A 24,666-nucleotide genomic window follows, 5' to 3' on the forward strand; every position below is an offset into this window, starting at 1 on the left:
ATGAGAAAAGGCTTGAAGCTCAACAAAGTCTGGAGTGTTATCATGCTCGACTAACACGTACATTCAACAAGAAAGTGCGTGTACGTTCATTCCAGGTTGGAGATACTGTTCTAGCTGTTAAAAGACCCATCATCACTTCTAGAAAGACGGGGAACAAATTCAGTTCGAAATGGGATGGTCCTTATATCGTCCAAGAAGTATACACCAATGGAGCGTACAAGATCGTTGATGCAGACGGGTTACGCATAGGCCCTATCAATGGCAAGTTTTTGAAGCGCTACTACCCCTAAAGTACCAATTGATGTAATAAGCTCCTAAGCAAGAGCCTAAACTGCGTAAAAAAAAAAAATTCAAAAAAAAGACTTGATGAACTACGTTGGCTTGATCTTGTAAGGCGGATTTCCCGCTTTACAGGTACGTAGGCAGCTTGAAGTCACAAAAAAACTTTGAGTCCAGCCACATCAAAAAAAAAAAAAAATCAAAATCATCATGCCCCGCAACGCTCCTGGCCCGCAAGAGCTTAAACTGTGAACGGCTAAAAAAAAAAAAAAAAAAAAAAAAAAAAAAAAACTTGTACTTGCCAACAACTCTACGAGGAAATAAAGACGATATAGTGGTAAAAGGAAGGATAATCATTATTCATTTCATGCTACCATGAATCGAGTCAAAACAAAAGTTCAAAAAAAAAAATGACTATGGCGTCCAATCTAAGGTCTTCAATGCGTCTCGTCGAGTATCGTAGATCTTCTCAACTTCAGATAGCTTGGACTACGCTTCCTTGATGGCTGAGATACTCTGCTCAAGAGAAGTATGGGACATCTTCAAGTCATTTACTTTCTTTGTGCACTCCGCAAACTGATGCTCTGAATCTGAAACAAGTGATGCAAGAGTAGCTTCCTTCTCAGTCAAGCTAGCAATTTCCTTCACCAATTGAGCTTTCTTCTGCGCAACTTCCTCAATCTCTTGATGAAAAGTTTCAACTTTCTTTCCATTCTCCTTTTGAAGGATAACCGCTTTGCTCAATTGAGATTCCATCATCGAAAGTTGTTTCTCGAGGTCTCCTAAAGGCGCCTTCCCTTCACATTTTGCTCGCTGAGCATGGAGTTGTGAAGCAACCTCTACATAGCTTCTAACAGATTGCTCAAAGCTAGAGCTATCGATCTTTTTAGCTCTTATGTACTGGAATGCCTCTATGAGTTCTTGATCAAGCTCATGAACTTCATCCAAGGGAGTTGCGAGAAGCTTCCCTTTTATCTCTTCAACCATAAGGCGCGCAGCATACTTGTCAATTTTTGATATCGTGTCTCTTACATTGAAAGCAGGGGTCTTTGCCGAACTAGGAGCGGAAGAGGAGGGACCGTATCCATCAATCTCCATGCTTGCTACAACACTAACGATGACTGGATCCTGAGACGCATCGATTAAATCTTGGTTTAGTGGAGGATCGAAAGTGTCGTTACAAGCTTCCAACTCGTCTGAGAGGTTCATGGGCTCATGATTGACCTAAAAATAAAATAAAATAGGGTTCATTGAGTTACACACAAAAAAAAAAAAAAAAAAAAAAAAATACCTGTCCCTTGTCATTCGCGATCTCATCGTAGCAATCGCCAAGGACGTCATAAAGGACAGAAGCATCGCCTGGAAGAATAACTTTGTTGGGGGAGTTCCTTTTGTCATTCTCTTTCTCCCTTGAGGATGGAGACTTTTCACAAGACTTGTTGAGCTTAACCTTTAATGTGCGCTTGGTGCTTGAATCGACGACTGATTTTACAACTTTGCCTCCCAAATGGTCGCTATCGTCCTTCCTCTTCTTAGACTTGCCTTGACTACGAGTTACAGGAGCATCTAGAGGACTCGGTGAACTAGAAGTTGACGAGGTTCGGGGGAAGACCGATGCCCACCAGGTCGCATAAGCAGAAGTAACTCGAGATTGAGGACTAAACGGACGACTCGGGATGAAAAACTCAGACTTCGTGCCTAATTGGGTGCTTGCCTGGAATAATTGGAATACACGCTCTGGGGTAATGGCATCTACCTGTGGCTCAAGTTCACCAGGCAACCCCTGGTAAAAACCAAATTGGCGACCAAACCTATGAGGGTTGTACGACTCAATCACGTAACTATCATCGTATCTTAGAGTCACATAGCAAGATCTCATGGCGATGAAGTAATCAGAGATGCGGCGAAGACGTTGATTGTCATCTACAAATCTTTTATCTTCAGGTTCATTTGGGCAAGTTGCAAGCCAGTTGATCGATCTACCAGAACGTATAGTCGATTTAGCATCGGCAGATGACGAGTAAATGACTGCATCAGGGCCTTGAAATCCAATCATATGGGCACTAGCGTACTTGTGAGTAGACATTCGATGACTTCGAAAATACTTTGCTATCCATATAGAGACATAGTGTGCTGGGAAGAATCCTGGACGTCTCCCGGGCGCTGCGGAAGTCGATAGCTCGTTCAAGCCTCTATAAATGCTGGTCAAAATAGGAATAGCCAAAGATATTTTGCGACCACTTGCAAGTGAAGATGCAGGTTTGAATACTCCTGGACGAATGAAGCCTAAGTCTTTCAAAGGGAGGACGAAAGCGCACAACCAGCAAGAAAGAAAGGCGGCAAGATAGGTCTGTTTGCGGTGTGCCTCAGGGATGCCTAAGATGGTAAAAGCTTCATGTACATCATCGTTCCATAGGAAAGTCTCATTCACGGTAGCAAAACTGGTCATAGGCACGGGAAGTATGTGAGCCTTTCTGTCGTCAGAAGAGGTCGAATATCTCGAAACACCACGAAACCAAAATTTACACCAACTATCAAATTTGACGTGAGTTCCGCGTGACTTTGCAGCAATGTGTTGATAAGCCGCGAAAAGGTACTTGCAACTATAAGGAAGATACAAAGAGCCGTTTTGGTCATACCCTTCTAACTCCGTGGCAGATGGGACGACCTCGTCGTAGAAAGAACCATTTATTAGGAGTCCGCTGAGATAGTGCAAATCCCATAAACTGATCGAGACTTCGCCCGCTGAAGTAAGTAGTGTGTTGGTCGTTGAGCTCCACATCTCACAAAAAGCTTGCATGTATGGAGTGTTGCGTTCGTAACAGAACATAGAGGCATAAACTGCGTCAAGGATATTGGTGCTTGTAAGCATGTGCCTGAAGTGTTGCAATATGTCCTCCAACCATTCCCAGTATTGAGGTATGTGTGAGAATTCAGCTCCAATGAGTAACTTCGAACCCCATTTGGCGACTTCCCTGCGAGATATGCGTGCGGAGAGTGTGTCCAATGCCTTAACTTCTATAGATGGCCGATGGTGCGATGACTGGAGTACCTCCTTGGGCGTCTTATTCGACCCTTCGAAGACCTCTTTCCACCAGTGTTTTAGACTTGTTGAGGGATGTTCCACTTTCCAATTCTCTGCAAAAGCTCCAGTCATAGGGCGAAAGGAGGGAAAATGAATCCCATCTGGACCCGCAGCTCCATTAGACACACGTAAGAAGTCATCCTCAAGTGCTCCTTCAAACTTGAATTGCGCCATGACGTTTCTAAGGCAAAAGTGTGACTTTATATGAGAAATCATGGTGGTATCAAAGCATCATCATAATAATAATAAAAATAAGAAGTTTAATATATTCCGTGGCTTGAAGTGATTTTAGCATATCATGATTATCATGATATCAAAAAAAAAAAAAAAAAAGTCACGTGGCTGCTAGTTGGTTTATCATGATATCATTTTGAAAAAAAAAAAAAAAAAAAAAAGTGGGTGTCAGACATTAATAAAGTGTTGCTTTAGTCACCATATTACCACTCCGTATTTTATTTTAGCAATTTAGCTTATCTACTTTCTCAAAAAATACATTGAAGCACAAAATTAAGAGCTATTAAAGCATTCAAGTAATTTTGGAAGCATACTCAATATCAAGGGAATTCCCTGTACTCTTGTCCGATCGAGATGGCGCAAGGCTGAACGTAGCTCCGATGTGTGGTGGTCGAAATTCCGGTTGCGGCAAGGCGTATGTACTACTCCGATGTGCGGTGGTCGGGACTCCGGTGACGGCTGGGCTCGAATGTAGCTTCGGCGTGAGGCGGTATATACTCCGATGGTGAACTCCAGCACTCCAGCAGTGTCGTATCACGGTATCACCTCTGATCTTCGTTGAGGTCGAACTAGTTTGGGGTCGAATGGGCGTCGAAACTCCAGCAATGTTGTTGTAAGAGGTGTGCGTTTGATTATTGATATCTCAAAGCTTCTGGAATAACAGTGCCAATAATTCGATGTCATTAATGTGTGGAAGGTGATCTGGTATTTATAGAGCTACAAGCTAACTTGTCCTCCAAGAAGATAATTTAGAAGTTTAATCAACTAATTTATCTCAAGCCAATCAAATTGGAGATATAGTCAGGATAATACACTTCTATTTCATGAGATAGGATTTTATCTTATCTTTTTTTTTATTCAATAAGGCTCAAATATTACGGTTAGCTCAGCGAAGTGGTGTTTATCATACTCCGTAGTATTTATCTTCAATCAAGGTGAATATAAAGTGGCCAAGTTGGTTTGATTTCCTACGAGATAGATTTTCTTTTTGGTTGTTCACAAAATATATCTTGATTAAAAGATATGTTTTGTCTTCCACATTATCATTTTGGCAAGAATGGAGTTGATGAACCACCTAGCAGTCAGATATTGAAGAGGATTGGTGAGTTTCCAGCTATTGAAGAGTTCGTATTTTCGAAGTCATGATGTTCTTTCCTACACCACTGGGGAATTGTTAGCTCTGTAGATAAGCTTAGCTATTGAATTTTGAAATGGACTGAGGATATTTTGGAGTTTATGAAGTTATGATGCTCTAGTTACTAGTTAATAGTCCAAAATGATACCAATTTTGGTGGAATTTGTTGGATGTCACAAACTTGTAACTTGTATACAGAGCTTTAATAATTTTGAGTTGAGGAAGAATTTCCTCGTTCTAAAAAAAAAAAAAAAGAAAGGGGGTTACTCGATAATTATTATCGGGTCAACCAAATTTCGAGCCCGATCACGATCAAACACTTCAAAATCGTGTCCGTGACCGATCTCGAGGGGGCAATTTGAAGGCACGGAATTTTATCAAGTGTCGTTACATATTGTTCGGGTCAAAGTCAAATTGTTGACTCGGGTATATTGACTAAATAATTAATCTGGGTTACTTTGGCCCATGTTATTTGTTTTAGTTAGACTCATTTAATTATTAATAAAATCCAACAAATTGGATTTGTTTATAATTTAAATGGGTTATTTAGGTAAGGAGGTGGAAGTGGATATGTGGCCCATTTAGTGGTCACCTTAAAACCCTAGCTTGGGAGAACTCTATAAATAGAATCCTTCCCCCCTCATTTCACACACATGAAAAATCCAGAGAAAAACCTCTCTACTAAAAAAAACCCTCTCTAAACTTCTCTAAAAAAACCAATCTCAAGAGCTAGAAGAAGAACAACAAGCACCAGACGTGCCGTTCCATTCTAGAAGACCAACCTTGATTGAGATCAAGCCTTTTCGGCCCTCTATCAAGGAATCCCAGTTTCAACTACAACGAATCGAGCCATTTAACGACGTAGCGTGGAAATCGAATCAGTGGATTAGATTAGAGATTGTACTCAAATTTGTTATATTAATAAAAGTTATATTTGTTGCATTTATTTTGACTATTTCACATACTCAAAATTTGTGTTTACAGTGTGTTTGCTTAATTTTGCTTATGGTTGCTTATGTTTGCTGATGGCAGGGAGTAGATATTGCCCTAACCAATGTGTGGCCAGAAGCAAAGAGAAGGTATTGCTGCAGGCATTTGAGTAGGAATTACAAGAAAGCATTCCCAGGGCCTTTGATGTACATTTTGTTCTGGAGGCATGCAATGCCACTAATGTGTACAGCTTCAGAAAGGCTATGGAAAGGCTTCAAAAGGAAGGGGGAGCAGATGTAATGAAATGGTTTGCTGACTTGGGTGATCAGTCAAAATGGAGCAAACATAAGTTTGATCCAAATGTGTGCAATGACTCCAACACCTCAAATTTTGCTGAGAGTTTCAACTCCACACTAGGGGTAGACAGATGCAAACCAGTTTTAACCTTGATTGAAGGTATATGTCTGCTCAACTGAATATTATCATTGCAATATGACAGAGTACAATCTAGTTGCTAATGTTCTTTTTTTTTTTTCCATGTCAAACAGGTATTAGAAGAGTATGTATGGTCAGAATTGTATCAAGGCATCAAAGAGCACAAGACTGGAATGATGATGAGTTGTGGCCTAAAATTGCTAAGTTGGTCGGAGATATTAGCAAAGCTACAAGCACATGTAGGGCCTATCAGTCAAGTCTTGGAGAGTATGAGATTCATGAGGGGAAGTCTCAGTTTCCTCTTAGTCTCAACAACAAGATATGTTCATGTGGAGCTTGGCAGTTGTCTGGTATCCCCTGCAGACATGCAATCAGAGCTATGCTACATTCTAAAGTAGATCCTCACAACTATGTTAGCTCATGGTATTCTGCAAAAACATACAAGCAGGTGCACTGCCATGATATACACCCAATTCCTGATTTCTCTCAATAGCCACCACCTCATCCTAACCACCCCAACCAGATTGCCCCACCAAAGATGAAGAGAGGTGTTGGGAGGCCAAGTAGAAACAGAAGAAGGGAAGAGGGTGAAGAGCAACCAGGCAAGAGGGCAAGAACTGTGAGATGCAGCAGTTGTGGAAATTTTGGGCACAACAAAAAGACATGCAAAGGGGGTTTAACTGGGAAGGAATTGAAATCAAGTGAGGCATTTGTGGTTAAAAATCCAAGGGTGAGGGATCAATCAAAGGCTGCCAAGGAAGCTGCTGCTCATTCCAAAGCACAAGGGGCTGCAACAGAGATCTCATCATCTCAGATGTCCAACCAACCACAAGACTTGTCTCAATCACAGCCATGAAGCTCAACTGCTAATTGTCCTATTTAGCTAATTTTACAATATCAAGGAACTTTTTTTTTTGGATTGGAACAATTGTTTAAAAGCTCATCATTTTAAGTGTTAGTGTACTGTTGTTAATAAGAGGTTTTTAGCCATCAACTTTAAACTATGATTAAGTTGTTTTTTGGAACAAATTTTGTGCAAACAGTTGACCTCTTGTTTTGGCACCAATTACTTATGATTAATTAAGTCTTTTGTTTTTGGCAAATTAAGAATTGGTAATGTACTTGTTTCATTTCTTGCAATTTGCTGCTGTTTACTTTGCAAATAATTTGATGTAATACACACAAACAAATAGTTAAACCCATGTCTTTATTCCAAAATAAAGCAACTACTACATTAGAGTTTGACAATTGCAAGACAACAACTAAATTCATCTATTTCAAACTAACTAAAAGCAACACCAAATACATCACCACAGCCAATTTGACCACCATGTACATAAAATCAGCAAAAACATCAGTCTTGTGCATAAACTCTGCAAATTCAACCCTTAATGCATGTATATATGTTGCATCTCCTTGCCTCCCTCCAATGTCTCTTACAACTGGGTCTTCCCTTACCCACATAAAAAACTCACAGAGCCTACACTTATAATAGGGCCTTCTAGGATTCGATATTGAGTTCGAAAACCTAATGTCTGCATATCTTGTTGGTTGGCAATTGCAGTTCATGGCTTTGAACCAAGCACCTTCACAACTGATGCTCCTTGAAGATGCATCCCTGCCATAAGAAGCCATTGAAGAGTATGAGTTTAAAAGAGAAATGAAGAGAAGAGAAGAATAGAGAAGAGAAGAGGGAATTCTAAAGATGCAAAGGGTTTAAATAAGAGACAGAAGAAAAAGGGAAAAATCGAGAAAAAGGGAGGGAAAAAGAAACAGAATTTTGGAGGGAGTTCTTGGGGCAGAGGCATTTCAGTATTTTCATCTCCCTAACTCCTTAAACAAGCCAAAAACCCCAAATTACCGTTTACTTAACGTTTTATTAACCAAATTATCATTGTAGCAATTAGGTGAAAGTTTTAGGGGCATCGCTGATAATGAAAACTTAATGAGGTGCACCATTGATAAAAGTCAGATCTTTGAGGGTACTAGTGATAAAATCCCTTATTTTTTTTTACTTGTTTTTGTTTTTAATTTTTTTTTTATTTTGACCAATTACTAGGCGACATGTGGCTTTACAAAAAAAAAACATTTATACCTATTTAACAGGTTGTAGGTAAAAAAGTCTGTTAAAAGAAGATGATATACCAAGGCAGGATTGTTTAGTAATAATCAAAAGGTGTGATTGTTATTGTCTAATCACGCAAATGTGGGATTATTTATTTCTATTTTTCCTATTTTTTATTTTTTGAGATGGATGGGGTACCAATTTGTTATCTTACGTGTCTGGGAACAATCTTTGACAGTACAATAGGCATCTTGCATCTAATTCTTCATTTCTTCCAATTCCAATCGTCAAAAACTAACAACTTTCCCATCAAAATTTAGGGTTTTATTTAAGAGTATACTCTACTTTCCACTAAAACTTATTCGCCACTCCCAAATCTCCAACCTCCCTCTCCTTCTCTCTCCTCCAACAATGGCGGACGATTCAACCCCACCTCCACCAACCTCCGAAATGTCCAAAACCACCATTTCCGACACTCCCACATCCTCCCTTCCCCTCGCTCGCTTCTCCAAACGCGTCCCAATCGCCAACATCCTCAGCCGCCCCGATGGCGGCGCCTCCCTCGACGGCCAATCCGTCATCGTCGGCGGCTGGGTTCGCACCGGAAGAATGCAAGGCCACAACTCCTTCGCCTTCCTCGAGATCACTGATGGTTCTTGCTCTGCTAATCTACAAGTTATGGTTGATGCTTCTGTTTACGATTTGACCCGCCTTGTTCATACTGGTACCTCGGTTTCGCTTTCGGGTACGCTTAAGACCCCGCCCGAAGGTACCCGCCAGAAGATTGAGCTGAAGGTTGATAAGGTTTTGGAGTTGGGTCCTGCTGATCCTGCTACTTATCCTTTGCCTAAGACTCGGCTTACTCTCGAGTTTTTAAGGGATCGTCTTCATCTTCGACCGAGGACTAATTTGGTAATATTTTATTTGTCCATGTTTATGAATTGTGATGGTTTGTTTATTGCATTTTTATTGGTGTTTGTTTGTTGGGTTCTATTGAATTTTGTTTTGTTTTTGTGGGAGTCATTTTGCTCATTTGCTTCGGACATAACTTTGGATGAGTCACGGCATTGATGGATTCGGAACTTAAATTGAAAGCAATATTTTGAGCTGGGTGTTTTCAGGATGTTAGAAATAGAATTAGTGAATGAGGATTTTATGTTTTTTTTTTTGGGAATGATTTGCACATTTGCTTATGGTATTTGGTATAACATTCGATGGGTCACTGAGTGTTTTGTGTAGGGCAGCTGAATTGATTGATTCATAACTTAATTTGAAGAATTGATTGATTCAGATTTTAATTTGAAAGCCATATTTCGAGCTGTGTATTTTTTAGGATGTTCTAAATAATAGCAAGTGTGTGAATTTTATGTTATTGTATGTTGTATTATCTGATGGAATTATGAGAATGATAGTTCTCAAATAGTGTTTTAATTATTTCATTTGAAGGAAATATAATGGGGTTATCTTTATGTTTGAATTGTGATCGATGGATCATTACTAGGTATGCTATCTTGTGGATGCTTTGTGGTTTATTTTTTTTGTTGTGAAATTGGGGGCGTACCTGTGTATTACAATAAAATCACAATCTTTGGTTTGAACTAGATTGGCTGAACTTTTTACAGAAGTATAAGGAGCAAACAAAATTGTTGAAATTTGGTCTGACTATTTTGTGGGAAAATGCAGAGTAAATCTGAAAGGGGTTTAAAAATGAATGATTGTAGTGATGTCTCAGCTTATAGCAGTTTTAACTAATTTCCAATTTGTGAACTTTGGGTTCCTGTATATGGCTGACTCTAGTTTTTCCCAGATGAAAATTATTTGTGAAAAATTTGTCGAGAAGTATTTCATAATGTGTTTGTTTATCAATATACCAAGGAGTGCTAGGTGATTCTAATTACATGGCCATTTCTTTGTAACAGATATCTGCTGTTAGTAGAATTCGCAATGAACTTGCATATGCAACTCATGTGTTCTTACAAGAGCATGGTTTTCTGTACTTGCACACACCCATTATCACTACTAGTGATTGTGAGGGTGCAGGTGAGATGTTTCAAGTCACAACATTGATTAATGAAGCAGAAAGAGTGGAGAAAGAGTTGAAGGAGAACCCACCTCCTTCAGAAGCTGACATTGAAGCAGCAAAGCTTGTTGTTCAAGAGAAAGGGGATGCTGTTAAGAAACTTAAGGAAGACAAGGCAAGCAAAGAGGAAATTAAGGCTGCTGTTGCAGTATTAAATAAAGCTAAAGATGATCTTGCCAAGTTGGAAGAGAGAGCTAACCTTAAACCTGGGCTTCCCGAAAAAGATGGGAAAATAGATTATTCTCAAGATTTCTTTGCTCGTCAGGCATTCTTGACAGTTTCAGGACAATTGCAAGCTGAATCTTTTGCATGTGCCCTAGGTAGTGTTTACACATTTGGGCCGACATTTCGTGCCGAGAACTCCCATACTTCCAGGCATCTTGCTGAGTTTTGGATGTTGGAGCCAGAAATGGCATTTGCAGATCTCGAGGTAATTTCCTTCTTTTCCTTTTCGGAATTTAGTGCATGTCCATGAATAATGTATGTCATGATCAGATTTGTGTTGTTCACTTGAACTTGTAGAGCCTTGGTTTTATGTTTTTTTGAGCAAAACTTTGATTTTATTGAAATTCAAGATGATGATGATTTGTGATAGTCATGCCTGCCATCTGTACTAGTTGATTAATTATTCAACTTGACATTGACATACTTTTGTTTATTATGAAGTATACTTTTTTTTTTCAAGTGTGACTCCTGAAGTCATGTTGATAGTCACTAGTTTTTTAATTCGTAATTATGTAATTTTGAGTTACATTAATTTGTACTGCACTACTCATTGATTCTGTACTGCACTACTTTACCTTTTTTTTTTCCTTCATTTTTTTAATATATATATTTAGTGTACTTTTGAAGGATTGTGAATCTTATGTGTATTTATTTCTCTCCTTTTATCTTTATTTTTAATTATCTGCTAGTCATGAGATGCTCAAGAATCCATGAACTCTGCATGCAATGTTATATGTAAGATTTCACAAAAAGTTCTAACAACATTGAACTGATTAGTGGTTGCATTCTCTTCCCAGGATGATATGAACCTTGCAGAGGCATATGTACAATTTGTTTCTCAGCGGTTACTTGACAAGTGCCTCGATGATATGGAATTGATGGTGAAATTTGTAGACAAAACTGCAATTGATCGTTTGAAAATGGTTGCTTCAACTCCTTTTGTGAGAATTACTTACACAGATGCAGTGAAGAAGCTCCAGGAAGTTACAGATAAAAAATTTGAGAATAAAGTTGAATGGGGGATTGATTTAGCAACTGAGCATGAAAGGTGTGTTAATCTCTGTTTGTGTGAATTCTCTTGATGGTGCAAACTGCAAAAGCTGATATTATAGTTAATCTTACTTTGTAGATACTTGAGTGAGGTCTTATTCAAGAAGCCAGTTATAGTATATGACTACCCAAAAGATATTAAGGCATTTTATATGAGGCTCAATGATGATGGGAAAACTGTTGCTGCAATGGATGTGCTCGTGCCAAAGGTAGGCTTCTGATCTTTGCTATATAATTGTGTGCTTCCTCACCAACATGAGATTTTCTACTTGGAAAAAAAAAAAAAAAAAAAAAAAAAAAAAAAAATCTGCTGTCTTATTTGATTCATTTCATGCAGAAATATAGTTACTGTATGGGGATGTTATTCAAACAACTTGTATAATTTGTTACTCTTGCATTCAAACCAGCCGAGTATTGAGTTTTTTCAAGCTTAAAATTTCCAGGTCAACTTACCACAAAACTAAACTTGAGCTTGAAAATTACAACATTTGTGTTTGAGTTTGTTCACAAGCTTCTCAAGTTGAGCTTTATTGTGCTCAGCATTAAAAATCTTTGAGTAATAGATCACAACCTAGCTAGGCTCATTACACCCCTAGTCATGTAGCCCCAAGTTCACGATTCATTTGATTTCCCAAAAATGCCCTTTATTAATAGCTGTCTTCTCTTCATCCTTTCCACTACTTATGCTGTTTCTTCATGTGTAAAAAATGTAATTAGTGAAGATAAGTTTAGTTGTTAGCAAATTTGTTTTTTATGAGTATTAGTGAAGGTTTAATTAGAATATTCTTTATTAAAAATATGCAGTTTTACTTATTGAATTTAGTAAGAAAAGAACCTTATGAATCATCATAAATCAGTTTAATTTGTAAAATATACCAAGTTAAAATCGGGTTAAGAGATTGGGCCATGAGGTACTGGGTTATGTTTTAAAATCTATGCAAAATGTATACGAGCAGTACTGTATTTAGGGAATGTGACATAATTTTCCAGATCACTTAAAACAGTACAAGTGGTGACTATTGATATTGGGCAAAGTGAGTACTTTATCTATTGTAAAATTAATGGTTATATTTGTGGCAGCCAATTGACTAAAATGGCAGTATATGAGGGCAATATTTGTTATAATGGGTTTTAAGATGTATCTGTTGGTTTGTATTTTTCAGGTTGGTGAGCTGGTTGGAGGAAGCCAGAGAGAGGAGCGTTATGACGTTCTTTGTAAGAGGTAGGATTTTCTTTTGTTTGGGTTTGTGCTGTTAAAATTTTGAGGACTTTGATCTTGATTATCCTTATGCTTTTTGGTTTGTTTTTGGCCTTAAATGGTCAAGGCTAGAAAGAAAACTATTTGATCCTAAAAAATGCTTCATTTCATGCAGGATTACTGATATGGGATTGCCATTGGAGACATACGAGTGGTACCTTGACCTCAGGCGATATGGCACTGTAAAGCATTGTGGATTTGGTTTGGGATTTGAGAGGTTGATTCTTTTTGCCACTGGCATTGATAACATCAGAGATGTCATTCCTTTCCCGCGTTACCCAGGGAGGGCAGATTTATAGGCAGACTGATCACACTTTTGTTAGTCCTTACGGTTTGCCTGTTTACCAAAATGGCATTACAATTGTGATTTTTTTTTATCCTTGCTTAATTACAAGGAAAAATAGAAAAGCAGAACTCCTTGATCTATGTTAATGAGATTTGTGATGATGATCTTGAAGTTGATCTTCTGTATTTTTTCTCTTCATATATCTACAATTTTGGTTTTAGATGTAATTTCCTCTCTTTTCCTTATTGTTTGTTTCATAAGCCCTTTTGCATAATTTAAAATACGCAGATTTGAGGATCAATATTGTCAACTATTCATTATAAACATATGGAGTACTATAATTGACGCATTGATCTTGTTATAACAAGTATCATAATTAATTAAAGGAAAATTTGTCTAAAAGGTACTTATATGTTTACCTTTTTGTGAAAAGGGGCCTTATATGTTCAAAGTGGTGAAAAAGGTCCTTATAAGTTACTTTTGTTGTGAGGAGGGACCTTGACATCGGAATATGACCACCGATTTCACTTTTCCGGCATTGACCATCATGCAATATGCACGTGATGTTTCAAAAATGTATTTTCCTTCTTTTTTTTTTCTCTTGATTTTAAGGAAAGAGAAGGGATTTTGAGAGAAAATTTGGGGATAGTAAGAGAGAAAATGTGAAAACTTGGGGAAAAAATGAACGAAAGGGTCTTTTTAAAACATCACGTGCCATGTGACTATGTGAGTGATGGTCAACACCGGAAAAGTAAAATTAATGGCCATATTCCGAAGTCAAGGTCCCTCTTCACAACAAAAGTGACTTATAAGGCCTTTTTTCACCACTTTGAACATATAAGGTCCTTTTTCACAAAAAAGTGAATATATAAGTACCTTTCTAACAAATTTTCCTTAATTAAAAGAATGCCAGTTTGTTAATTGAAGGAGGTTGGGCTGAGGGCGGCTCTACTCTTTCCATTTTAGAGGCAAACTGTCAGTTATTCTGTAATGCAACAAGGGATATCTTATCATTGCTTTGACTCAGGTCAAGGATCTTTCATGATTTGTTGAGGCAGCAAGCAACTAAGACGAAGTACTGGTAAAATACAAAGCGATAATGACTGAAGTACCCTCACCAACAATAGTTGATCGAATACAATACACAACAAAATGGAGAGATAGCATCATGTCCCACTAAGTACACTTGGTTTCCTAAGCGTAAGAAGTTATATGGTCCAACTCCCAATATTCTATCGTGTAATTCAGCTTTCTTTACTTAGTTTAGGTTGTAATCATGTTTTTCATTAATAGTACTCCTGTTTTTTTTTTTGCATCCTTGCTAGTTGCTATGATGTATGAACTCCAATTTGAGAAGAGTGATGTTCCATTTGAGTACAAGGGTAGTGATAAGTGAAGCTGAAAGCAAACTAGTGGATAAACATTATCAAAATATCAGTGTATCACAATCGAAGCGAAGTCGGAAAGATGGGCCAACACAAATCAAAGAGGTTTGCATGGAAACAAGTGATAAAAGAAGAAGCTCCACTAAGATTTATATTCACCTTGTTTATTATTGTAGGTCTGTATTAATTAAAATAGGATAAACCCTTCCCTTCATTTGTCGGAATGCATTAATCCTACAAGGAAAAAGAATAATTATGGTAATTATAGTAGGTTAAATTATTTGTCCAGCAAAACTATCACAAGCTCTATACAACATGAGAGGCACGTCAGTGGGTCATGAATTATGGATGGACATTATTTTCAAAATTAGGCAAATTCCAAAATGAACAAGTCTTGTGGACCTTGACCAATTTACAAAAACATACAACATTACTATAGGGGCCCTCGAACACAGCATGTGTGTCAAGTTGTGCACAGATTTGTTTTGCAAAGATTGACACTAGTTAGACGTCTTAGGCCCATCTTAACTTTTTCTTGGCATAGGCAACTAGGCACGCCTCACTTTAGCACGAGCTACACTAGGGGTGCTAATCGGCCGAGCCGAGCTCGAACTATGGTCAGCTCGGCTCGTGATCGTTTAAATTTGTTCGAACTCGAACCGAATTCGAACCTTTATGAGTCGAGTTTCGACCGAGCCGAACTTTGACTAAACGTTGACCGAGCCGAACTCGAACTGTTCACGAACAACCTTGATTTATTCTTAGCCCTAATTTACTTGTCTTCTTTATTGTTCATTATTAAATTTTTTACTTTATAACGAGTTTATTGTTTTAATAATGAAAATACTAACTTATTGTTGTGTAATTTCTATTGATAAAAAAGTATATATTTATATACATGATTTTTTTATATGGAAAAAATGAACGAGCTTGTTCATGAACTTTTCGAGCCGAGCTTGGCATAACTCAGCTTGGCTGGTTAAGGTCTCGAGCCGAACTCAAACCCGAGCCGAGCCACCACGAATTGAGCTTTGACCGAATCGAGCTCGAATATTTCACGAATAGCTTAGTCTCATTATCACCTCTAAGCTACACAGGTATAACCGTATAACACATGGTCTTTCACCATTCGACTCAGGCGTAACTCTAGTTAGACCTACTCTTTGGTTCTCCTTCCCTCTCAAATAAGCTGTTTCTATGGAGTAAAACTATTTGTATGCTGGAAGATTCGATTCGCATCTGATCCGCTAAAGTAGAATACCTGACCCGAAAATTTAAAAATTTTGGATTTTCGATATCCGAAAAAAATGTAAATTATTTCAAATTTCGGATATTGGATAACAAAACTTAATGGGTCATTCCGTCCATAAACAACTCTTCTCGATTGGGCTTATACCCGATCAAAAAATCTCCCCCAAACCAAAATAATGCCATCCCTTTGAAAGAATCTCGATTTGTCTTATCGTCATTCATCATCATCAATTAATCTCTTCTGCTAAATCTCCAACATTTTGCGCACCTGTCACTTCTTCTAACTCCTCAATCACCCATTCTTTCTTTCTCTCTCCTCTGTTCTTGATCAAAATCCCCAATTTCATCCCGATCTACCCTAACAAAACCCTTAATTCTCCGCCAAGATGTATGGATTCGAAGCTATGACCTTCAACATTCATGGCGGATACTTGGAAGCCATTGTTAGAGGTCACAGATCTGGATTGTTAACTGCTGCTGATTACAACAATTTGTGTCAGTGTGAGACTCTTGATGATATCAAGATGCATCTCTCTGCTACTGATTATGGCCCCTATCTTCAGAATGGTATGATTTATTTGTCTAATTATGATTTTTTTCAGGTTTAATTTTATTGATTTTGGTTGAATTTCTTGCTTTATTAATTGGATTACATTTTGATTTGATTTGTTTGATCTGAGTTTTTCTGGAATTTCTTTGATTTTGCAATTATATGCTTGACTTTGCTAATTTTCTGGCATTCGATTGTTTATGAGACGAACAAAATCTCTGAATTTCGCGTTTAATTGGGTTTAGTTGATTATTAGCAATAGCGATAATGTACTTAAGGAATGTATTAATGACTGCATTTCAAGATGATAAGCTAACCAACCATATCAGATCATGGAAATGATAAAACCTTTTGTGAAAGGGAATTAATCTTTGGCTACCCCGTCTTCCTAGTCGTGACGAAGATCGTAAATTATAGGCCTTTTTTCCCCAATCAATCAAATGTTTGGCATCAAGTTGTCAATGGGTGAATACATCTTTTTACATACCAAATTGGAGGTTTCAACTCTTGTAATGGATTGTGAAATCTTGTTCTAGTTCGATAACGGGCAAGCTTGCAATCTCACTTGGTTTCTCGTAATTTCTTGTAAGTTTCAGCTTACTGCCTTGATGAAAATATCCTTTTGTGCGGGTGCATTGGGGGTGTGAGCTTGGTTTGCAATGTATCTCTTTATGATCTTTCTATGAAATTGCTAGGCAAGACTCTGTTCTATGTGAATTTGATTGGTGTCACATACATGACATTTCGAACAATTGTCTGCCTCCCTCCCTCCTCCTTGCACTTAAGTGTATCTTTTAAAGTTACAAAGGGTGTTCCTATCATTTAAGGACTTGTTTCTGTAGAGCATTTTGCTTGGTGGAGTTATTTTTTAAATTTTTCTTTATGTTTGATAAGGAGATGGGTACATATACGATTTATATTTGTTGCTTATTGTTATATTTGGTGCTCATTTTGGCTATAGAACCTTCTCCTTTACACACAACTACGCTTGTGGAGAAATGCACACTGAAGCTGGTTGATGAATACAAGCACATGTTGTGCCAGGCTACAGAACCCTTGTCAACCTTCTTAGAGTACATCACGTAAGTGTAGTTACCGTATTTTTTTTTAACTCTTTAAATACTATGCCCCAGATTGAATTTTGTGTTGGCATCTGTTCTTATTTGACATAAACGTAAATCTGTGAAAAACTTCCTGCAATTTAAAATTTGAAGATCCACAACTCTTCATGTCAACAGTATTTGTGGAATGTGGTGAGATGATGCACGTTTTGTTTTCTTCTTGGTTGTTTCTAAATTTTTTTAACGTGATTTAGGTGGATGTCCTTGAGATGCTTATGAGATTTTAAATGAAAGTTTAGTTTCTTCACTGCTTATTTGTGGATTTACTGCTACTTGAGGATTAATTATGGGACTATAAATTTCTTAATTCTTATCTGCATATGTATTTGAAGTTTGTTCTCTCATGTGCTTTTCTTTCTTTAGTCAATGTAGATGAAAATTATAGAATAAGAAAATAATATAATCTTTTTTTGCCGAATATTTATTCTGTATAGTCCAAGGAGATGCTCCATGTAGTGTTGCATTATTAGCTTTGTGTAATTGTTCTATCAAATCCCTTTTCCATCATACATTTTCATCTATTATCTTACTGAAGAGTATCTTTTATTTCTAGAACTCTACATCTTAGAGATAATCTGCATATTTTATGCATTCTAAGCTTGTAGCTATCTTCTGCATTAGTATTTTTGATTTTTTTTGGAAATTGTAATGGTACTCTTACAAGACCAGTTCTTAAAAGGATTCATGATTCAGTTGGGATAAATTTGCGGGGTCTGTTAATGTGAATTATCTTTTAACTCAATCTTGTAGATGAATTTGGTACCCTTTTGACTTACTCCCATGGCTGTTAAGATCATATTATGTGACCATCTGAAGCTGATTTTGTACCGTAGAAGACCAGTAACTTTCAGGCTTCCATGCAGTGGGCACTCTTTCTTGACAAACTAACAAATAATATGTCTTGTAGCTCTTTTCCAAATATAAGCTGAACCTGATTTAAAAATTAAAAACTTCAAGTAACAGTCTGGTACTTTACTTTCTTTATGACACGCTCTTTGTAAATTGTTTGTACTCTTTTGTCTTTTCCAGATATGGCCATATGATTGATAATGTTGTTCTGATTGTTACTGGAACCTTGCATGAGAGGGATGTGCAAGAGCTATTGGAGAAATGTCATCCCTTGGGCATGTTTGACAGGTACTGCCTCTCTTGTTAAGTTAATTCTTTTATGTTTTCCTCACAAACAATGCTTATTTTCCTTTCTTGTCAGTATTGCTACCCTTGCAGTTGCTCAGAATATGAGGGATCTATATAGATTGGTGCTTGTTGATACTCCTTTGGCTCCATACTTCTCCGAGTGTATTACATCTGAGGTACTAAGCATTACATTTTTGTTTTACAGTTCAGTCTCTCTCTCAGCGATCAGTTTTGTTTTCTTTCTTTGGAATCTGAATCTTGCTAAAGGATATGATGTTCTCGAGATTATATTGTTAGTTTAGTTAGTTCTCCTTTGAGATTATGTGTTGATTAAAAGAACGTATTGTATAGTTTGAAGTGTTTATGATAACTACTTGTACCTAGTGAAAATGGGATGATTGGTTTTGGAGGTGGGTAATATAAAAGAAATGGGGTATATCAATTTGTTTTGCTTAACTTGTTACCTTTCCTTAATTGATTTTACCTTTTACTGTTGATTGGTAATATCTTTTAGGTGATTAACTTACCCTTTTAATTTCTTATGTTGTCCCTGCTAGGACTTGGATGATATGAACATTGAGATTATGAGAAACACCCTTTACAAAGCATATCTTGAGGACTTCTATCGTTTTTGTCAGGTAAAATTGCAATGTCTCTTTATAAGAAACCCATTTCCCACCAAAACTTAAGCACAGATTTATATTACTAAGACTCACACACACACTATTCATCACTCCTCCATCTCTATTTTGTATCTGATTTTGTTCTCATCTAATTTGATCTTTATAATACAGTCTCTTGGTGGGGCTACTGGAGAGATTATGTCTGATCTTCTTTCCTTTGAGGCTGATAGAAGAGCTGTCAACATTACAATTAACAGGTATATAATCCATGATTTATATGTTAGTACTAGAAATGAAGCATAATGATAATTTGATAATGACGTCATATTTTGTAAGTTTTATACAATGAGAACTCAAAAACCTCTTAAATAGAGAGAGAGCGAGGGGGGGAGGGGGTATTGTATGTATCTTTAGATTCTTGACCTTGTTGAGCCTTAGGCTCAATTAGCAGTAGATGACATGGTTATTGACTGTAGTTACTTCTTGACATTTGCAGTATTGGAACTGAACTTACGAGGGAAGATCGTAAGAAGCTGTACTCAAGTTTTGGTCTCTTGTAAGCGTCTTTAAGATTTGCGACTCATCCTCAAGAAATCTATCTATTGTTGTGACTGATGTGTTTGCTCATTACAGGTATCCTTATGGACATGAAGAGCTGGCTATTTGTGAGGATGTAGATCAGGTATGAGATTGCTGCTGCGATTCATCATATAAACTAGATTTGTTGTTAGGGTGGGGTTTGTCTGCGACACCCTTCCATCTTCTGCCAGTTGGATTGGGTATTTATCTTTTCTGCTAAACTCTCGAGTATAATTTGGTAGTGCATACATGTGCAAATATGGGTGCACAAGGCCGTACATCCCAGAATATCACACCCAAGAAATTGTAAAGCAAGATTTTTGTACTTGAAATACAAAGCTTATCTATAAAATAGAGTCATGAAGCTTCATTGAGTCCTGCTATGTTCCTTCTATGATAGTATGAATGTCCTCCGTTCCACAAATATTGCAACAATTACCACTAAGGAAGTTTCACTTATATTACAACATTTCCCTATCTGCACTTGTTTTCTCTCTTTCTCTCTCATCATCTCATGGATCCCTATCTTTATTTCTCTCTATCTCTCTCCTCTTCTTAAAATCATCTCATCCACATGTCGTAATATTTGGGGAACGGAGGAAGTATCATTTAATAATAACTGGAAAATATTTTTGATCTTGTGCTTTTTTTATGGGGTACCCTTAAAGAGTTTTCGAATGAGGTATTATGTGAGGCCTCAGTAAGTTCAGCCTGCTGAAGGGGGCATATCCATTATATGCTGTTTTCTGAGTGTCTGACAAGTTATACAAGAATAATGATATGATGATCTATATGCATTTGATATGTTTGTTCGCGTCATCTTAATGTTTTAGCCAATATTTCAGTTTTTGCTCTATATTTTATCCATCGACTCTAAGCTTCTTAATTCATACCCTTATTTTTTTTGTTAACTGCATTGAAGATAATTTTTTTCCCCCACCTTTTTTTCATCTTCTGGTTTACTGGAATACTCAGGAGAACCCAAAAAAATAAAAATAAAAAGGTTTTGAACTATGCTAATTTTGAAGTACAAGCTTTTATAGTGAGCTTGACGTTAGGGCCCTGAACTGAAACGCAACTCTGGTTATTGTTGTCTCTTGACTCAACACTGAAATGACTAGGACTACAATCTCAAAAGATTATAGCTGACTGTTGTCTCATCGCTTTAATAGTTTATTGACTTGGACAACATGCTCAACTCTGGTGCTTTCTTTCCATTGTGAGGAAAAGCTGATGAAGTTTAGTTGGATCATTAAAGTCTTGTGGTGAGGAATACAGTGACCTAGGAGCTTAAGGCTGTGCTTGAAGACGATGCCTTCAAGTGGATGATAATGATTTTTGAGGGAACACCGGAACAGTTGTTGGATGGCGGGAAAAATAAGAGGTTTATTTTGCATTTAGCAGTAACTATGAAGTAGGATATGGATAAGATGCGTGCAAGAGGTATGATCTTTGGACCTTAGTTAAAGCTATGAGATGTGGGAGGACTTGTTGCTGCAGGAACCTTCTAAGAACTTTTAGTTGTTGTTTAGCGAATTGGAGAATTTGCCATTTGCTTCACTTTTTTCATGCAATCAAGCCAAGTATTGGTCAAGCTAATTTCACGCTTCATTTTGTAGCTGTCTTCGAGCTTTAATTTCAGGGTTCAGTGGTTCACTTGACATTAGTTTGAGCTTTAAATATTTCAAAAGTAACCAAGAAGAGACTGGGGCACTGGGGTTCTCTTTCTGCTAACTTCTCTGAATGGAATGATAAATTGCTAATGTCAAGGCTAATTGTATGCGGCTCTTATTAACAGGCAATGGGATCCAATAATCGATTAAAAACCAATAATCGAGAGCTTACTGAAATCTAAATTAACGTCATGAATACACTTGTAGTAATAGAGTGGAAGGAAGCTGGATGCAAATATTTAGGTGGTTGTATGTTTATGTAAGTTGTGGAGTCTTTGATCCTAGGCAGATAGTGACCTGTTAGCTTTATGGTTTGTAATTTGGTAGGACTTGAACAAGGAAAATCAAATACCATTTCGCCTAATGATTCTGTGTTTTGAGCGTTGACGCAGGTCAGTTTAGAAGGTGGTCTTTATTCAGGGTATAGGGTAGTGTGTGTCTGTGCGGGTGCATGCACATGTGGCCCTGTTCATTATTTTGATTCAAATCTCTGTATTTATTTATTTATTTATTTTTTATTATTTTTTTTTTTTAACTCCAGCTGCTTTGTTTTGCTTAATCTTTCTTGAGGATATGCCACCAAATCATCTGCTTCATATTCACTTTTTAACTCTTTCAAATAAATTTTACTGCTCGATAGCTTGTCTTAAATGTGTGGCAGAATATGTGGTGCATCTATAGCATGCATGCTTTGATTCAGACATTCTTAGATTGCACTGCTTGGAGCTTCTAGTATCAGTCATTTTTATCTGTCCTGATTCTGACTTATTCCTATCTTATAGGTCCGTGGTGTAATGGAAAAATATCCACCATATCAGGCAATATTCTCTAAGATGTCTTACGGAGAAAGCCAGATGCTGGACAAGGCGTTCTATGAAGAGGAGGTCAAGACACTATGCTTATCATTTGAACAACAGGTCCTTTTCTATCTTACTTCATGTGATATTTGCTTGGCATACTGAAAATGCATGTCAAAAATGTTGCATTTATGTAGTTCATTGGGGGTAGTTTCTTTTGTCCCTATTTTATTTTCATCTTCAACTATTAATTACCGGATTTCTGTCTTGATTGTATGTGATGCAGTTCCATTACGCTGTTTTCTTCGCTTACATGAGGTTGAGGGAGCAAGAGATTAGAAATCTCATGTGGATCTCAGAATGCGTGGCACAAAACCAGAAGTCCAGAGTGCACGACAGTGTTGTCTTCATATTCTAGTTGCAGTCCAAGCAAATATGAAGAACCTTGTGGAATTTTCAGGAAATACAAGAATAAATCTCGTGTTGCTTGTGCTTTGTACATCTCATTTCTTTCGCGTTCATTGTAGAATTCAGTTGCATACATTATTTATACTGCACAAGGTGAAATAAAGCTTTTATCCCTGTATGATTATGTTATTCATAAGGCATTTTCTACTCCAATCCTATGGGAGCTAAACTTGAGCTCGATATCCCCGTTTTGTTGTTGGGGGAACTAGTATCAAATTCTCTGAATTGAGTCCCAGTGTATCATATGTTAAATTTCATAATGTGAACTTTATTCTTTTGAATGAGGCCTATTGCTTACTGTCTTTGTTTTCCCTTACATTGTACACCTTATATTTTGAAAATTTGCATCACTTAGAAAGGATTGAATCTTGAAATAAGCCTTTGCTTTTGGGAAATATTAGTGTGAGATTACGCATGAAGCTCCAAAGAAATTTGCTTTAAGGGTATCTTACTCCTAATTATAGTACTTGCTGCACATCTTTAACAATCAATGTCTTTAATTCTGAAAATTATATTTTGTACAAAGATATTATGATACTCTATCGTATTTATTGTGACAATTTCAATAAGATTTCACATTAATATGGTTTGTATTACATATACACCCTTCCTTCTTAAATAATTGACATGTTTTTTGACACAAAATAATTGACATGTTTGACTTTCTTTTTATCATTACAAATGAAAGTGTGCATATAATGCTAAAGTCAAGCGAGGTCCTCAATTAGGGCTTGTTTGGTTCACCTCAATTGGGTCTTGTTAGATTCGTAATAGTGTGTATTTTATTAATATGTGATTTTCATAATTTTTTTCATTACGAAATTAAAGATATTTTAACGATAAAAAACTGCACATAAAATGATGATCTGATTTAAACTTATTTTTTATTTGACCTGAACTTATTTTTTTTATGAAATAAGTAAAAATAAGATGAACTAAACAAAGTTTTTTTTTTTTTTTTTTTTTTTTTTTTTTTTTTTTTTTTTTGAAACTGAATCCAATAGATCCTTTATAGTGATGATTAATGATTATGATATTATCATGGGATTTACACACAACTAAAGGTCTGCTCACATTTACTTAATTTCAGTTCAGCTTCAATCAGTTTAATTCAGTTCAGCTCCAATTAGTTCAGTTCAGTTCAGTTCAATTTGGTAAATGTGAACAGACTCTAAACCGACTACTTGGAAATTTCAAAGTTGAGATTTAACAATGGATTAAAATTTAGGAAATAATTAGTGAAAATTAGATAATACACCCAGGTGCATCCGGGTAAACAAAAAAAGGCAGAAAGAACATATAGTATTTGATAAAGAGCATACCTATGTTTGACAAAGAACATACCTTTAATACGTTCTTCGAGTGTGATCAGTGTGTTCTTTGAGTAAAATTATATGTTCTTTACATTATAACTTATGATATTTAACTTATGTTGATAAACATATATGTTATTTTGGGTTTAATAATACAAAGTATGTTCTTTGAATTTGGCGTGTATGTTCTTTAAGGTCGTAGTGACGCCCAAATTCTATTTTTATTATCACATGTCATATTTAAATTACTTTTATTATCGTACATTCTTTGAGTTTGATTAATGTGTATTTAGGTATTAACTATATGTACTTTACAATATAAATTATGTTCTTTTAACATATGTTATTTTGAAATTTGATATTGAAATCTTAAATTATTTTTAATTGAAAATAATATTAGAGTAAAAAAACTAAATTATTATGGGAAGTTGAATTTTTTTTGGAGAGATAGAAAACTATTTTTTGGGGAAATGATATCTTTGGTAAGGATTTTTTAAGAGGTGATCAACATTGGCATGACTCGCATCCCGACCCGATCCGGCCCGAAATAGGGTGGGTTTGGGCAAACCTAAAAAATGCATTTTTAGTTAAAACTCGAATCGGGTTCGAAAAAAGCCCGAAAACCCGCTACTTTTCTACGGCTTTGGGACGAGAAATTATGATATGGCCCGGCCCTACTCGATTTTTTATCACCTCTAAATTTTTTC

General features: G+C 36.7%; 3 protein-coding genes across 3 annotated transcripts; all 3 read left to right on the top strand.

The window, feature by feature from the left end:
• Positions 1–4,621: 4,621 nt before the first annotated feature.
• On the top strand, positions 4,622–6,954 carry LOC145642895 (uncharacterized). The gene is made up of 5 exons (XM_081694056.1): positions 4,622–4,726; positions 5,766–5,812; positions 5,914–6,119; positions 6,212–6,546; positions 6,592–6,954. Exons 1-5 carry the CDS (start codon positions 4,622–4,624, stop codon positions 6,952–6,954), a joined length of 1,056 nt encoding a protein of 351 aa, XP_081550182.1.
• Positions 6,955–8,443: 1,489 nt separating this feature from the next.
• On the top strand, positions 8,444–13,289 carry LOC145641808 (asparagine--tRNA ligase, cytoplasmic 1-like). The gene is made up of 6 exons (XM_081692775.1): positions 8,444–9,075; positions 10,083–10,673; positions 11,266–11,516; positions 11,598–11,727; positions 12,682–12,740; positions 12,892–13,289. The coding sequence occupies exons 1-6, from the start codon at positions 8,575–8,577 to the stop codon at positions 13,073–13,075; spliced, it is 1,716 nt and encodes a 571-aa protein (XP_081548901.1). The 5' UTR covers positions 8,444–8,574; the 3' UTR covers positions 13,076–13,289.
• Positions 13,290–15,888: 2,599 nt separating this feature from the next.
• Positions 15,889–22,927, top strand: LOC145641809 (V-type proton ATPase subunit d2-like). Its single transcript, XM_081692776.1, has 10 exons — positions 15,889–16,265; positions 17,210–17,330; positions 18,399–18,506; positions 18,580–18,682; positions 19,064–19,144; positions 19,301–19,386; positions 19,626–19,685; positions 19,763–19,811; positions 22,164–22,298; positions 22,465–22,927. Exons 1-10 carry the CDS (start codon positions 16,085–16,087, stop codon positions 22,594–22,596), a joined length of 1,056 nt encoding a protein of 351 aa, XP_081548902.1. The 5' UTR covers positions 15,889–16,084; the 3' UTR covers positions 22,597–22,927.
• Positions 22,928–24,666: the final 1,739 nt, after the last annotated feature.

The sequence above is a fragment of the Chenopodium album genome, chromosome 8 (genome assembly GCF_948465745.1).
Source record: "Chenopodium album chromosome 8, dcCheAlbu1.1, whole genome shotgun sequence".
NCBI classification, from domain to species: domain Eukaryota; kingdom Viridiplantae; phylum Streptophyta; class Magnoliopsida; order Caryophyllales; family Amaranthaceae; genus Chenopodium; species Chenopodium album.

Excerpts from the sequence above, each read along its gene's own strand:
- LOC145642895 (XM_081694056.1), top strand. The coding sequence starts at position 4,622 with ATGTTTTGTCTTCCACATTATCATTTTGGCAAGAATGGAGTTGATGAA. Across the intron at positions 5,813-5,913 it reads TGGCCAGAAGCAAAGAGAAG|CTTCAGAAAGGCTATGGAAA; the intron begins GTATTGCTGCAG and ends TAATGTGTACAG. Across the intron at positions 6,120-6,211 it reads AGTTTTAACCTTGATTGAAG|GTATTAGAAGAGTATGTATG; the intron begins GTATATGTCTGC and ends CATGTCAAACAG.
- LOC145641808 (XM_081692775.1), top strand. The coding sequence starts at position 8,575 with ATGGCGGACGATTCAACCCCACCTCCACCAACCTCCGAAATGTCCAAA. Across the intron at positions 10,674-11,265 it reads TGGCATTTGCAGATCTCGAG|GATGATATGAACCTTGCAGA; the intron begins GTAATTTCCTTC and ends TTCTCTTCCCAG. Across the intron at positions 12,741-12,891 it reads TATGACGTTCTTTGTAAGAG|GATTACTGATATGGGATTGC; the intron begins GTAGGATTTTCT and ends CATTTCATGCAG.
- LOC145641809 (XM_081692776.1), top strand. The coding sequence starts at position 16,085 with ATGTATGGATTCGAAGCTATGACCTTCAACATTCATGGCGGATACTTG. Across the intron at positions 19,812-22,163 it reads TTTGTGAGGATGTAGATCAG|GTCCGTGGTGTAATGGAAAA; the intron begins GTATGAGATTGC and ends CCTATCTTATAG. Across the intron at positions 22,299-22,464 it reads GCTTATCATTTGAACAACAG|TTCCATTACGCTGTTTTCTT; the intron begins GTCCTTTTCTAT and ends TATGTGATGCAG.